The 16,155-nt window shown below is 33.6% G+C and overlaps 1 protein-coding gene across 1 annotated transcript in view; it reads left to right on the top strand.

Moving 5' to 3' along the window:
* The window catches only part of LOC129226606 (sodium-dependent dopamine transporter-like), a 51,930-nt gene extending 36,001 nt beyond the window's left edge, over positions 1-15,929 (top strand). Inside the window, exons 9-13 of the mRNA XM_054861237.1 lie at positions 4,608-4,736; positions 7,054-7,153; positions 7,334-7,434; positions 10,153-10,320; positions 15,732-15,929. Coding sequence (XP_054717212.1) covers positions 4,608-4,736; positions 7,054-7,153; positions 7,334-7,434; positions 10,153-10,320; positions 15,732-15,827 — 594 coding nt within the window. The 3' untranslated portion in view covers positions 15,828-15,929. The remainder of the gene's footprint in view (positions 1-4,607; positions 4,737-7,053; positions 7,154-7,333; positions 7,435-10,152; positions 10,321-15,731) is intronic.
* The last annotated feature ends 226 nt before the right edge of the window (positions 15,930-16,155 follow it).

Raw genomic sequence — 16,155 nt, 5'->3', positions numbered from 1 at the left:
AAATTTTCACTCAAAGATTGACCTTAATTTCTATTTTACTCACCCCCGAAGAATGTTGAGGTTTTTTTTTTCGACTCGACCACACGTGGATAAGTGCCTACGAACGTATAGACACGAGAAATATCCATTTTGACTATTCCCGAGTTAATTACAACGAGATTTCTCGTGACGTCTGTATGTACATATGTGCGGATGTGCGTATGTATGTCGCATAACTGAAGCAGGGCATGTCCTAGAAAGGTGAAATTCGGTACGTAAACTCCTAGTGGGGTCTAGTTGTGCACCTCCCTTTTTGGTTGCATTCGGTTTCTAAAGGGGTCTTTCCCCCCTTTTTGAGGGGAAATTATTGTTAATTTCGATGTAAACTCAAGTGGTGGACACTTGGCGATATATCGCCAGTATTTTGGTCGCCAAGTTTTTTCGGTAACTTGGCGACGAATTTGGCGATGAAAAAAAAAACTGGTTTCAATTTGCCCACTGTTGGTGATAATTAGAGAGTAAACTATTGTATCACATTAAAAATACCAATAATAGGGAAATGACTAGGACTCGACCGATGGTTCAACAATTTAGCCATCGGCATCGGCATCGGCGGCCGATGCTAACTTGCAGGAAACATCGGCCCATCGGCCTTAAAAAACATCGAAAAGCCGATGGAATTGGCCGATGTTATGAAAATAAAGGAGCTTTGCTGTTTTATTTTTTAATACAAAGTAAAGGGAGTTATTGTTTTCATATAAAATTGTTTACTTAAGTTTCAGTATGAATTTCTATTTTAGTCAACCCTGAATGAGTTTTTAATACTGCATTCAGGTACCAAACAAGTTAATTATTGCGTTGTTTCTAGCAGCTGGATGTACGTATGTATATCTCATAAGTAATAACTCAAAAATGGTAAGCTGTAGAAGGATCAAGTTTTGCATATGGGGTGTGCGTACGTTCTAGTTGTGCACTTCCCTTTTTGTTTTCAATCGGGTGTTCTGAAAAGCCTGTTTACTCATTTTTTTGGCTATTAATTACTTATTTCAATGCAAAACTAATATAGCGTCTCATATTAACGATCATTTGGTGATATATTACCGAATTGGAGACCATGCAAACAAATATGAGATGGCGCAACCGGTTTTTGTGTCATTTTGTTACATTCCCGTTGAACCGACGGTAATTTTTAATTTTTCGATATTTGTAATATGAATCACAGTAATGCAGTCTTTTCTGTATCGCTTCGGCGGAGTTACAAGTTTGGGGCCCTATTTCTCTATCACAGAAGTTGTAAAACATTTATCATAAGCATTTTTGTAACTCCTACGGCCTCTCGCGCAATTGTAACATTTGCTATATTTTAAATCCGCCACTGCACGTCAAAACAAACTCGGGTGCAAGTTTTGAAAGGTTTTTTTCTGCTCAATGTTTGTAATGATTTTGAACTCTATTTTTTACGACTATTTCTTGAACTTCCGAGAACACTTGCATGCCTTTCCTCCCACTCCCTCAATTTCTAAAATTAAACTGTAGTTATACTTCTGAGTTGTTTAAAACTAACACCATTCATAAAATTAGAGATTTTTTTCTTTCAAACTTTATCTATTGTTTAGAAAGAATTTAGAGCATTAACGTAAGAAATTGATTAAAGACGTTTTGAATGGTGACATAATTCGGAAATCAAAGAGATTTTTGAATTTTTTTTCGGAAGTGCTGAAGTAGATTCAGAAATTCTTCCGAGGCGTTGGTGGTCGCGGATCTGTACTAAAAAAAAGCGATTATTTATTTTGGTCAAGAAATGTAATTTTGCGTATTTCTCATATTTGTTTCATCTATATTTCGTAATGCGCCATCTTTTTTGCATTATTAATAGCGATCGATTTTTTTTCTGTTGTAAGTTATACGATTTTGATGTATTTATATAAAATCAATGAATAAGGTTTTTTCGTTTTTATAGAAAAGTTTCAAGAATTTTCTATTATGCAATTTTTTAAATTTCAGAAAATTGTTGTTAAATTAAAAAAAAAATAATAATTATTTGAACTTGTTTGTAAAGCTTCATAAAAGATCAAACAATCAAATGGTTCAATATTATGTGTGCAAACATCAGATCAAGTAGTATATGTGTTCAGTTATTAACTTGATGTAAATATTGAGTTTGTTGTAGCTGCGTTTTAAGAACTTCACTCTTTTAATAACTATTTCTTTTTTCAGCAAAATTTATGTCACTGTTATAGCTTTTAGGAAAAATGGAAACTTTTCTATTCATAAATTTTAAATAAGTATAAAAATATTCCTATTATGATTTAATATTGCAATTTATCTGTTACCTTTTTTGTTTAATTTGATGACTAAAAATGTCTACGTGCAATCTTTCCACTTTAATTGCATAATTTGTGGACGGTTTCATAGTTTTATTCTTAATGTTTTTTTTTGAATGATTAAACAACATAGTTTAATGTTTTTTAACTATGTTTAGTGTACCTAAATCCATGCATTATTACAATATTACTGAAATCTTAGTTATATGTTCAATTTAAAAAAAAAATTAATTGGTTATTAAACAGTCTCTTTGTTTTTCTTCCTTTTCTTTCTTTCTTTTTTTTTTTTGGCTGTTGTTCTTTCTCTTTCATCATACAGCAGTCAAAAAAGGAGAAGCATAACTACACCCTATACAGATTGAACGCAGTACGACCCAAAAGTTCGGGGACAAGCTGTATAAAACTTTACCCAGAACAGTTCGCATTATCGAAGCACATCCACCTTCAAAAGGTCACTTTGAGGGACTATGTACTTCTGCCAGTGTTCATATAACGTTTGGAAACACTCCTGGAAGCCATTTTTCGCTACCTTCTATGATGCAGCTTTATCTTCCCCTGAAGGAAGAAAGCGGTGTCCATGCAAATGTTTTTTTTTTTTGCTGGGAACAGGTAAAAGTCACACGGAGCTAAGTCCGACGAAACGTTATGTTATTTCTTTGTCATATCAGAGTATTGACAAATCGAACCTTGCTTCCTCAACATGAAAGTTTCCTTCTTCCTCACGATGAAGTTAAAGCAGCAGTACAAGACAAGAGGTGCTTACAGGAGGTTGCGAAAAATGTCTTCCAGGAGTGCTTCTAAGGCTATATGAACGTTGGCCTGGTGCATAGTCGTTCAAGGTGACTATTTTGTAGATAGATGTGCTTCAGTAATGTGAACTATTAGGATAAGGTTTTAAACAACTTGTCCTCGAACTTTTAAATCATACTACGTACGTATGAGTTTTCAACTTACTATTTCATAACGTTTTTGAGTGATGCAAGTTTACGCGCATGAAGACATCACAAGAGAATTTGCGATAATTAACTGAGGAGGCGTTCAAAATGGATATTTCGGTCATCTATATGTTCTTAGGTACATATGCATATACAGATGTGCCGGTAAAACTTGTGAAGTTTAATTGGGTAATCGTAAAATAGAAATTTAGGTTAAAATCTGATTTTTTTTTTTTGTGATTACAATTTCTTATTCGTAGAAAGGAAGTAAAGTGAAATGAATCAATCATCCTTTAAATCCCTGACAATCTTATCAATTTATTTCTGTTTGATTTTTTTTTTTTTTGCCATCGGCCATCGGCAATCGGCCATTTGGAGGAAAACAATCGGCCATCGGCCATCTTTGAACAATCGGCTAACAATCGGCATCGGCCCATCGGCCAAAAAATGCCATCGGTCGAGCCCTAGAAATGACATTAAATTAGAGTAAAAGGAAGTCATGTGATGCACATATCAGCTCGTTTTTCGGTCAAGCCCGAGTTACCAAGCGGTTGTTTGACCATAAACCGTACCTAAATCAAACTATGTGTTTTAAAAGCACTTTTCTCATTGTTTGAGCAGAACTTCAAAGCCAAAGACAATATTTTAAAGTTTTTCGTTTTAAATCATCTATTTAAAAGTTCAAGGTTTCTGTCTCTTGGAAATTCCATAACACATAAAATTTTGTGAATGGGGTCGTTTCCAAAATTTTAAAAGTATTTTTTTTCTGAAAGAGCATGTTTAAAAACATAGGATCTGACTATTTTTTAAATAATTTGATTAAGTTTAATATTTTTAAAAAAATAATTAAATCGGTGCGCTTTTATTGTTTACGCTTCTACCAATGACATTACAAATGATGAAATGCCATTAGCGTTGCCATTCACAGAGAAAAATATTTAATTCGCATCTTTACTCAAGTGTATTGGCAACGATAGGGTTGATAGCAAGCGTAGAGCGTAATTTTCATTCGCTTCTTGATTATCATAACGTGGAATCGCGGCAGACAGATACGCTAAAAGTACATCATTTGCGACGTCATAAAGACCACGTCTTGTTTGAAAAATTGGGCATTTAAAAAAATTAATTAAAAAATAACTGTTGGGAAAATAAAAGTATTTTCTGAGACCATGTTATTATTTTTTATTCATTTATTTATTTATTTATTTATTTTGCACATTCTATCAACTTTAGTGACCAAAAGTAGTACTTTTGACTGAAGGAAACAACCCCATTGTTTACTTCATGATTACATTTTAAAATCCTGAAAACCAATGATACTAACCTTGATTTTAGGTCTTAAAACATAATTTGTTCTTTGGTTTTTCAGTTTGGAGGTTCCGAAGCTATCATCACAGCATTGAGTGATGAATATCCAACAATAAGAAATCACCGAGAGCTTTTTGTAGCTGCTCTCTTTTCTTTATATTTCCTTGTTGGTTTACCCAGCTGTACTCAGGTAATGTTTTATAAATTCCAAGATTTCAACCTAACTTATGAAATAGAATTAACTTGACTAAATAAATAAATAAATATATATATATATATATATATATATATCGTTGAATTTAGGACCAGGGTTGCAACTTTTTCGCCTTTCGTTGTGTTTCTGTTTATTATGGATTTCCTGGAGAATAAAAATTTTGTATTTTCAATTTTGCGAAAAATTCCACTTATTTGAAGAAATTTAAGATCTGTGTTTCCTTCTAACACAGTAATATAATTTTCTTAGCTAATCAAACGTGCAGCTGCCGGTTTTACTATCGCAGATAACTACAGCGCAATTTCGTAAATTATTTAAATATAGCTAGAAACATTTTTTTCAAAATTTTCAGATTTGTGTTTTCAGCTTTTTAGTTTTCGCCATTCCTCCGCCCAGCAATTTTAATTTTCTGCGATTTTTTACACCAGGGGTTATCGAAGTGGATATAATTAGGGGCTGATCCGCTTTAGGACGTCTTGTAGAGGTCGGTGATTACCAATGGTATTCAATAACAAATTTAGCAACCGCAATTCAATAAGTACGACTTTTGGTCCGAAGACGTTTTTGAATTCCCTAGTGTACAAGAATTAATTCTTCGATCATTTAACTATTACTAAACGCGCGCGAAAATATATATTAAACAAAAATATTAAAGGCCTTGCAATGCTATATTTCTCTTTCTAATTAATTAATTCTAATATTTAATCTTTTAATTCTCCAAGCTTGTATATAGTTCAATCTAGTTTCGGTTACGTTAATTCTATTTTACTAAATCAGGGGAATAAATTGAAGGCGACTTAAGATTGAAACTAGAGTAACGGTTTCAGTAACAGACATGCTTAAGACATGGTTCTCGTTAACTCAATTTTCTGAGCCTTTTAATGTATTTAGACTTTTAAAACAATTTTTCTCTCATGCAACTACATCTCATCTAACGTTTGGCTGCTACTGGATCCTCTGAATTAGTTAATTCTATTTTTATTTGCTCAATTTCGAAAAACAGTCCGTTCTAGTAACAGACAACGACAATTCTGATGATACCCAGTAACAGATAGGATAAATAATGGACAGAATTCCTCTTTTCTCTTCAAAATGTGCAAAAATTCTTTATTTTTAAAATCTAATACCTTATTAAATTCAAATGAACGTGAAACACTTGCATACCTCGTGGTGGCTGTTCATAACCTTCCACCACGGCCTTGTCAATACCAACTGACTCATAAAATACACTCTGATGACACTAGATGGTTGCACCGTATTCATGGGCCACAGCAACATCATTTTCACCCGCCTAAAATTCTTATTATTTAAATCCAAACTTACGACTGTCTGTTAATGGACCCTGGTCTGTTACTGGTGCCGTTACCCTATATAGCAAGTTTCAAGGCAAACATTGTTAATCTTCCAAGCGTCCTTCTCATTGATTTACGTAAAAACTTAATGTTTTCAAAATAAAACGAATCGCTTAAATAACATATAGGGATCCTCCCCTTCTTTCTAACGTTTTTTTTTTTTAATTTTTAAATTAGGTGGGAGGTCGATAAGAGAAGTAGCTAATGTTTAAGGGTTTATGATTGAAAAGCTTGGCGTTCCTTGTTTCACACTTAAGACGAGCTTTGGATTATTTATGTACGAAAACAAGGTCTGAAGACTATAGGGCTTCTGCACTTTTTTTAGTTAGATATGAAGCCCAGATCAAAAGTTAAGTAGTAAAATATGAAAAACAAAATACCCTATAAACAATAGGGGCTATCCCCAAATGATGTCACACTTTAAGAGGGAAGGGAGGCTCGTAACATTGTGACAGTTCGTGACAAGGGAGAGGGAGGGGAAACAAGAAGAGTGACATCACGCATTTTTTTATAACTATATGCGTATGAAAAACAGTATGACATTTTGACGAAGAAGGGGGGGGGGGCGAAGTGTGACACTCAATTAATTTGAAAAAAAGGGACATTTTTTATGAATAGCCCCTAGTTTAATTAAAAGTACAAGTAATGAAAAGAGAGTTAAAATAAGCAAATACTCGTCAACGAAATTCGGATAACGAAAGGGATTTCTTGACTAGTCCAAAAAAGGAAGCTTTAACAAAAATGTTAATTAAATTTGGGGCTCTACAGCAAAATCTAAAATCCAAAATCCCCAAAGGTAAATGAGCAGATGACGAAACGGCAATTTTCTGATTTCACATAACTTTCTTTTTATGACTTTTAATTTTTATTTCTGCTTCCAGTTATGAACAATTCATTGCGCACCTTTTGTATTTTGACATCCCTTTTCAATCTTTTTACAGGGCGGTGCATATGTCGTTCAACTGTTGGACAGATATTCTGCTGGTTATTCAATTTTATTTGCCGTATTTTTTGAAGCAATTGCAATTTCTTGGATCTATGGTGAGCACATTTCAATACTTAACTTGAGAAAGCATGAATTACACTGCGATTAATGGAAACTTTTCAATTTTTCAGAACTGCAATTAAAAATGCTCATCATTTCACGATAAGTTTATAAATACTGAAATTTTATGAAAATGAAATTGAGAAAGGTGACTTACTTCTTGCATTATTTTTTAGGAATTAAACGATTTTCAGCAGATATCAAGGAGATGTTGGGATTCGATATTGGTCGTTATTGGAAATTCTGTTGGCTTTTCATCGCTCCTCTTTTTATAATGGTAATTTCTTCTTAACACAGTTTAGTTACTCTTGGTGGCATTTTCCTGGATGTTATTGCCGATGTAGGTATATTGACCAATATATGGATGTTTGACTTGCCAAATCGATTAACTCCATAAAACAAAAAGTCGAGAAAAGTGATGAAGAAGATAGCGTTATCCGTAGAAGTGAATGGGCCCTCGCGTTACATTTTCTGCCATCGCAGGATCGGAAATGTACTGAACCAAAACTTTATTATAAATTCACATTAAATTAAAGCACTATTAAAGCAGAAATGAGGATTTTTATTAAAAGTGGAGTAATCGATTTGGCTACTGAGGCATCCGTATGATAAACAGTAGTTTTAAAAGAGCAGATGTCTAACCAAAGAGCAGATGGCTTTTCTAAGAGCGATTTTGAAAATCCGCAGAAAAGAAAAATACATAACATTTGTTCATAGTTTTGTACTGAACTAAAACCTTGATCCAAAGAAGAGTTTTTACTGTTGTTACATATATCACTAGCATCAGCGAGTAGAATTTGCTACCTGCATAATGGCCGTCTTTTCTTTTATCTAGCAAAAGTACTAAAAGTTTTTAACTTCATCTCAGACAGTACATGATAAATGGAAGCACCTTCTATTAATAGTTTAATAATTTTCATTTAGACCAGGGGTGGAACAACCCTGTTTTAGAAGGTTTTAGAGTAGTTCTCGATTCACAACGTCGAACGTAACAACGATTTACATAGGTCAGCTCCGTGAGCAGCATATGACCTGCGGGCCGAAAGTCAGGCACCACTGCTTCAGGAGAATGTGATCGGCTTATGCATGAAAACAAAACTTTTTCCAAAATTTATCTCAAGAAATTAGGAGCCGATTATACACGTATACTGCAGTGGGCAGGTAAAATGGCAGTAACTGAAAAAAAGTTCATTTTATTTTATTTATTTATTTATTTTTTTACATTTTTTAAAATCTATTAAACGTTAACTTTATTGAACAAGCTTGCTAATTTGGTTTTCGCGGGGAAAAAAAGCGCGAAAAAAATCTCTAACCGTAACATTTCCCAATTGTTAGTATTGAATTCCTGAAGCGTATCTTCAAATATCAAATTTCTGTAGATGCTGCAGTTTACCTGCCAACGGCAATATAAATCATACACAATAAATATTTCTTTGGAACATCCTTGATGTGTGTTCTTTGAACATCCGCTAATATGCTCGAATTATCACTGAATTTCTATTGTAAAACTATTTTGAAAAGATCGCTGTATTTATAGTTGAGCGTCGGTTATTCGGACCTGTCGGCGTTGAGGCAAATCCGGTTAAAGAAAAATCCAGATTGTTGGACAACTCCAAAAAATCGGCAAATTTTTTTTTTTGTTGTTGTTGAAATTACGGTTTATAGTTCACTTTTTTCAGGCACAGGACTATCACTGTCGATTTCAATAGCACGTATCACAAATGGCGAGTATAGAGGTTAATGTTTTAACTTAAACAACTTTTTAAAAAACTGTTTGAATAGAAGTACACATATTAAAAATTATTTTATGTAACCCATACACTGTGCACGTGTAGCCCATATTTAAAAAAGATCGGAGAATGTAGAAACGAAAATGCATGGTTCGTGATCGATCTGGTTTACTAGACATCTGGATAATCGACTATCTTATACTTGTCCAATAAATAACACGAACTTTCATCATATAGGGTAACGGCACTAGTAACAGACATGCTTAATACATCGATCTCAGGTTAACTCAATTTTCTGAGCATTTTAATTCTTTTTAAACTTTAAAATTATTTTTCTCTCATGCAACTACATCTCATCTAACGTTTGGCTACTTCTGGATCCACTGAATTAGTTGATTCTATTTTATTTACTCATATTTGAAAGAAGGTCCGACTCCCCAGTAAGAGACACAGAAAAATCTGATGATACCCAGTATCAGACAGGATGAGGAAAGGATGAGTAATAGACAAAATTCCTATTTTCTCTTCAAAATGTGCAAAAGTTCTTTATTTTTAGAACTAAACCCTTTTTAAATTCAAATGAACATGAAACACCAGCTGACCTTGTGGTAGCTGTTCATAACTTTCCACCACTTCCTTGTAAATACCAACTGGCACATAAATGGTTCAAAGGCGGGCTACCAGGCAAATAAATGGACTTTCTCACTTAGACTATGTTTCCAGACTTAGAAGGCTGAAAATGTACAGTCTTGAGTAAAGAAGAGACAGAGGGGATTTGATTCAGTTGTTGAAATTTATTAAAATGAAAGATGTTACGGGACTGAAAACAGGACTAAGGGTCATTGTTTTAAGCTATTTAAATCTCAGGCTAACATGGATATTAGGAAAAATTATTATTATAGCAGGGTAGTGGAACCTTGGAACAGCTTACCGGAAGAGGGGGTAATGAGCACGGGAGTAGATAGTTTTAAGAGGGCCATCGATCTTCACTGGGGATTGTAAACTGACTAGGACCAGTCTAGCTGGGCCCAGAGCCTGTGGCTGGTCGTCACTTTTGTATTTGTATTTGTATTTAAAATTCACTCTGATAGCACTAGATGGTTGCACCGTATTCATGGGTCGCAGCAACATCAGTTTTACCTGCCTAAAAGGCTTATTATTTAAATCCAAACTTATGACTGTCTGTTACTCGATCATTGCCTGTTACCGGTGTCCTTACCCAAATTTCACAAAGGATTGAATACCGTTTCTTTTCTTCGGTTCAGCTTATTATAGTCTACGGCCTGGTGAGCTACGAGCCTCTGACCTACGAGAACTACAAGTATCCAGTGTGGGCTAACGTCTTCGGAATGTTGCTGGCTGCGTCTTCAGTGCTGTGCATTCCGTTGGTGGCGATCTGGAAGCTCGTGAGAACTCCCGGGTCACTGGCACAGGTAAACCACTAACTTTTATTGATTCAATTCTCATTAAGTGCAACTCAGGCATCTGGGTGGTCATTCCAAGCTCGTCAGCTTGCGAGATCGAGATTTTCGCTCACGTGATCGGTTGTGACGTAGAAATGTCGCAAAGTAGTATTCTAATCTGATCGAACCTAGCCGCAAGCTAAGTTCGAGTAGATTAGAATACTACTTTGAAACATTTCTACATCACAACTGATCACGTGAGCGAAAATCTCGATCTCGCAAGCTGACGAGCTTGGAATGACCGCCCTAAAGCGAGGACTAAGAGGATGAACCGCATTACTTCCACTTGAGTCATCATGGTAAAAATTTGATGATGCTGATGTCGTGTCTATGATAATGTGCATTTATATGGCTCCGAAGTTGTTGTATACAGCCTCTTCAACTTCGACAGCCTTATCTGTATAGAGTAGGTACACTGGGTCTTCTAAACCGATGTTAAAAAGTTTGGCCTGGATTGCTGGACAGCTGAAGATGTGTTGACGAGACAGTGGGATGTCATCTGGGAAATGAGGACAAAAGTTGGTGTACTACGCTGTCCGTCCGCAAAAATCCTCATCCCCTTTAAGTGATTTGTCCTAAGTCTGGTTGTAGTGGTCGATATGGCTCTGTCACAGAGCCATATCGACCACTATAAAAGTGTAATATACTGTATTATACTGGTACAAACTTGAATTTTCAATATGCGTTTAATCGTAAAGAGACTAAGTTTAACCCTTAAATGCACCATGTTGCAATTTGGCAGCATACCTAATTTAGTCTTCTGAAATACTCTAAGAACCAATTGAAACTCTGTAGTTGCCAGTGACCAAGAAAATACTCACTGAAGATGTTATTAAATCAATTTTAAACTTGTAAATGCACCAATTTTGAGGGAAACAAAAACAGATTCTTTTTGTGGCATGCGCAGAAGTAGGACTTTTTTCCCTTTAGTTTAGTGCGCTTGAAAATGCCTACTTATTAAAATTGACGAATAAAGTATTACTACTGCTTATTGTTAAGTCCAGATATTTTCTATTTTCTTCGAGCATTTTTATCTTGCAAAGAAAATTCGCATGTTCTCATACTAATTAAATTAACAAAAGAAAAAGGAATCGTAATGCTTTTAAATGAGCAGTCTTTCGTAAAAAAATAACAAAAATAAAGACCTAAAAATGAGGGGGGGGGGATCTGATCCAAAAAGAACTAAGATAAAATTTTGTATTTTTCGTTAAAATATGTTTTATCACACAAGTACTAAGATATGAGATAGGTTTGTCAAAAATACTTTTTCCTACCGAAAAAACTTTTATAACAAACCAGAGGCGTACGCATACACGTTAACTACCACTACCACACTTTCACACTACCAAGCGCACGCTGATTGGGTGACATTTATTTGATCTGTAAAAATTATATTTTCATACATTTGTGATAAGACCATGATTGGTGATGCGACCCTTGGACCTACTAATTCTTGTTTCTCGTACGTCAAACTATTTCTCGGACATGCCTTAAATTTTATAATAAAAAATTATGTACATTATTAATTCAAAAGACTTGGGAGTCAATCTTCTAATTACGACTGTTATATTAATCGAAATTTAAAATTTTTACATTTGAAAGAAATAATTACTCTCTAAAGAGCATACATATATTTCTTTAATAGATTTTTCACAAAATTCACTATCGGGAGAAAAAAAAATAACAATAATAAATAAAATAAATAAACAAATAAATTGTCTATTGCAAAAATAACACAATCGGCAATGCTTTCGGAATCTTCAAAACGTGTCAGTCAATGAGCTTATAAGCATTTGTTTTAAATACAAATTTCCGAAGTGCTTAAATCACTGCTTTATGTCATTTTAGAATATTTATTTTCACACTGGAATTTTTCCTTTTTTAATTAATGACTTTTAGTCTTGGTCCCTGAAACAATTACATCACTGAAGTATTATTCCAAATTTATGAAAATTAAAATATTGACATGTGGCAAAAAAATCTGTTAACATAGCTTTTGCCCTTCCATCCGACTGTGAGCTCAGGCACGCGAGTTTAATGTTATTATTAAGTAGCATTTTCATTAAATATTATTATTATTATTATTAATTTTTTTTACTCTTCACGATATCTCTCCTCAATACATTAATACAAGGGGGGAAAAACATTTTCTTTATAGAAGGCTAGAATTGTAGTTGCCCTTTTGACATCGCCGTTTTTATAACTAAATACTGGAGCCTAGTGTAAAATTAATTCAAAATGAAAATTCTGTAACTGGTTCGTTTGAATTAAAACGCCTTTTTGCTGTTATTTATTCAATTTCACTTATTCTACCTCCATGAAAAATAATGTTTAACACAATTCGTTGAAGCCTAAACTTGATTGCCTTATTTGACATGCTGGCTCGTCGCCGACAGTACTGCCGAAGTGTAACAATCTAGTTTTTAGAGCACTAAAAATTATCTGTAAATTTTGCGGCAAAATATTAAGAAGAACTCAAAAGAAAACCTTTTACCCTTAAATGCATAATCTTTTATAACACTTCAAAATACGTTCTTTGGCTAAGGAGAAAAATACTTCACAGTTTAATTTAAGTATGATTTTTGGTTAAGCATACACTTAGCAACATCGGGCTTAAACTGGAAAAAAAAAAAAAAAAAAAAAAAAAAAATAATAATAATAATAATAATTTATCATCAAATGGTCCGAATCATTGATAAAAATAAAAAAAAAATGCCTCAACGAGATAAAACCTAAAAACGAGATATCTTATAACCAGGGCTACGGTGTCGGAAGGAAAATGACCGACTCCGACCCCGACTCCTGGATTTTGAAACGCCCGACTTCGACTCCAACTCTGACTCCAAAATTTTTTAAATTTTATTTTAATTGTATTTTTTCAACTCCCTCTCTCCCTTCAGGGGAAGGGGGAAAACCTCTTAACAGAGATTGAAATATTAATTCCTTTTTATGAAAACTTCGCACTTTGTTTTTTGTTGTAAACCCAAGACGCATACAACGTTAGAAATTCAATTTAAAAATCAAATTTTCCAATAGTTACGAGTTAAAAAGTGAGATGACTTAAAAATTCCTTTTTAAAAAAATTTGAAAAGGATTATCTGTAATTTGCCCCCTTTAATGTTTAACAAATAGATATTGATCAAATCGTGTGCTTTCAATTTTTGAAAGCTGTAACTTGAGAGAAAAGAGGCTTTTTTCTAAATCCAAGTTCTTGAGAGGGGGTGGTTTGCCCCGGGTGACACCCATCTGCTAGATGACACCCAAAGTTAATTTCAGAGTTTATAAAAAATAAAAGTATTTTAATTCTGAAAATTTTTGCGAATATATTTTAAATTATATTTCATCAATAAAATTTCAACGAAAATAGGGCATATATACGTCAGGAGCTAATTTTACACAAAATGCGGCGGTATACAAATTTGTACGAATAGTTTTTACTATATCTATATTTCTTCTTCGCTAAATTTTTAATTTAAATTTTAATAGCTGCTTTAGAATTAACCTTAATATGATTTTAAGATTAACTGCAATTATTGAGTGTAGTAATCAAGAAATCATTTACACTTATTTTGTTACACACTTTGTGAGAACCAAGCTTATAGAAATAGTCTTAATAAAGAAAAAAACATAAGATTATTCATCGAATCTTTTGGATTCGTACTTTCGCGCCAGAACCTCTTTGAATTTGCCGATCACCCTTAAACGTTTCAACCTTAGCTACGGGCTTCGACTTACTAATTTGTTACGTTTCTTTTACTATTTTGTAAATGAGATCGAACAAAACACTATATTTCTATTTTTATTTAAAAGTGATTACTTGAAAATGTTAGGCAACAAAACCGTTTACTGACAGTTGCTATTAGTTAAGTTGAAAAGCAAGCAAAGTAGGGGACAGCTACAAAAAGTTCGGTTAGCACTCAAGCTAGTTGATTGCCATAATGGCAGTTATTTTCTCATTAGTATCTTTTTATACATGTAATAGAACCAATTGGTAGTCAGTTTTTAAAAAATGCAAGGAGAGTCAGTGAAAAGGAAAGAAAAAAAGAAGCCCAGAGTCGGAGTCGGCATGTTCTCTAAAGACTCCGACTGCTTTACCCCAAAATCAGTCGGACTCCGACTCCACAGCACTGCTTATAACAAGATGGATGCCTGATTTCACGAATCTTCGGCTGCTCAAAAGCGTGCCAAGTTTTTAAAAAAATGTCTACATTAACTATCATTTCACAAATTGCTTCGAGTAATCATTATTAATTTCATTAAAAATCTTGTGAAGTAAAAAAATAATAACTTCGTACACATCTTAAACTGAAGTTTGAAAGAAAAGAGAAGGGAAAACGAATTAAGTTTATGCAATAAAAAAGCCTAATGTACAGGTAGTTACCAAAATAATGGAAACACTCGGTGACAAGTGCGTTGGGAATCAATACTCTGCCATAAATGTTCTATCGATAAAGGTGCCTTCTGACTCGAATCACTCACACTGGTGAATCCAGATGGTAATTGAGTTCTCTGGTCATTTTTGCTGATATTGTTCGCTTTTTAGTCATTACAATCCTCTTTAATACCGTCGTTTTCTTTCACTTAAGCTTCTCTTTGAGTCCACTATTTTGCTTTGCCGTGCTTGTCTTACCACGCTGCGTGTATGCTGTCATGACTTTAGATACTGTGCCTCTAGAAACACCAAAAAGTCGAGATGTTTCAGTTACACTTGCTTCAGCTAGACGCGCTGCAACAATTTGTCCTCTTTTAAAATTTGAGAGGTCCGATATTTCACGCGCTTGAAAAAAATCCAAGACGTCCAGAACTTCAGTTAATCTACCCTATACTACCAGAATATGTACATTGCTATTTATAGAAAAAAAAAAAAACATATCTAGTTTTATTTTTTATTACGTACGAAGCACAGTCAAAAATGTCATTTTTATTCACAGGTGTTTCCACCATTTTGATAACTATCTGTATAATATATACTATCTTAAATCTTGGTAACGTAAAATTTTCAAGATTTATGATACCATATTAGTACCAATTCATATGTATCTTAAATTGACGGAACTAAGGAGACTTTTGGAACAACATAATAATAAAAATTTTAAATTCTTAGCAATGTAAAACTATTAAGGTTGAAGTTATTTATTGTAACTACCTTAATCTGATGAAACTAAAGAGACTTTCAGAACAACATAGTAATATAATACCTAAACTCTCAGAAATGAAAAATTATTAACATTTAAGTTATTTTATATTACCGAATTGTACATAACTTGAATTGATAAAACGTCAAAACAATTTTAAAATGTCTTAAATCTTGATAATGTAAAATTATAATATTTTAGGTAATGATAAATATTCACTTAAAATTTTTATTTTTCTTTTTTCAGAGATTCCACTTTCTAATAACACCGTTCCGTGATAGAAATGCAGCTGGTGATAAAATCACGTGTCATGAAATAGATGGAACACCAGTACCTCTTTGATAACTGGAAGGCTTTTTTGTGAAATATGTTTTTCTATTTGTAGAAATACGAAAATGTTGAATTCTCTTCTAAATGTGTTCATTTCTTTTCATTAAAATCTTACACACACATACGTCAAGCATGTTACTGGCTTCCTCTAGTCATACTTTAAACAAATGAAAAGTATAAGCCGAACTTACTTAAAAAATGTAGCAGCTCACTTAATGATTATTTCGTTGAAATATAAGATAATTTTGAATAAAAAAAACATGGAATAGGAATGTTAAAGATGCTTATACATGTCACAGTGTCAACATGAGTGGAGATTTTTTAGATTTTAAACAATAGA

This window comes from Uloborus diversus, chromosome 1 (assembly GCF_026930045.1).
Source record: "Uloborus diversus isolate 005 chromosome 1, Udiv.v.3.1, whole genome shotgun sequence".
Taxonomy (NCBI): Eukaryota; Metazoa; Arthropoda; class Arachnida; order Araneae; family Uloboridae; genus Uloborus; species Uloborus diversus.
Note: the sequence above shows the minus strand (reverse complement) of the source record. Positions and strands in the feature narration are given on the sequence as shown.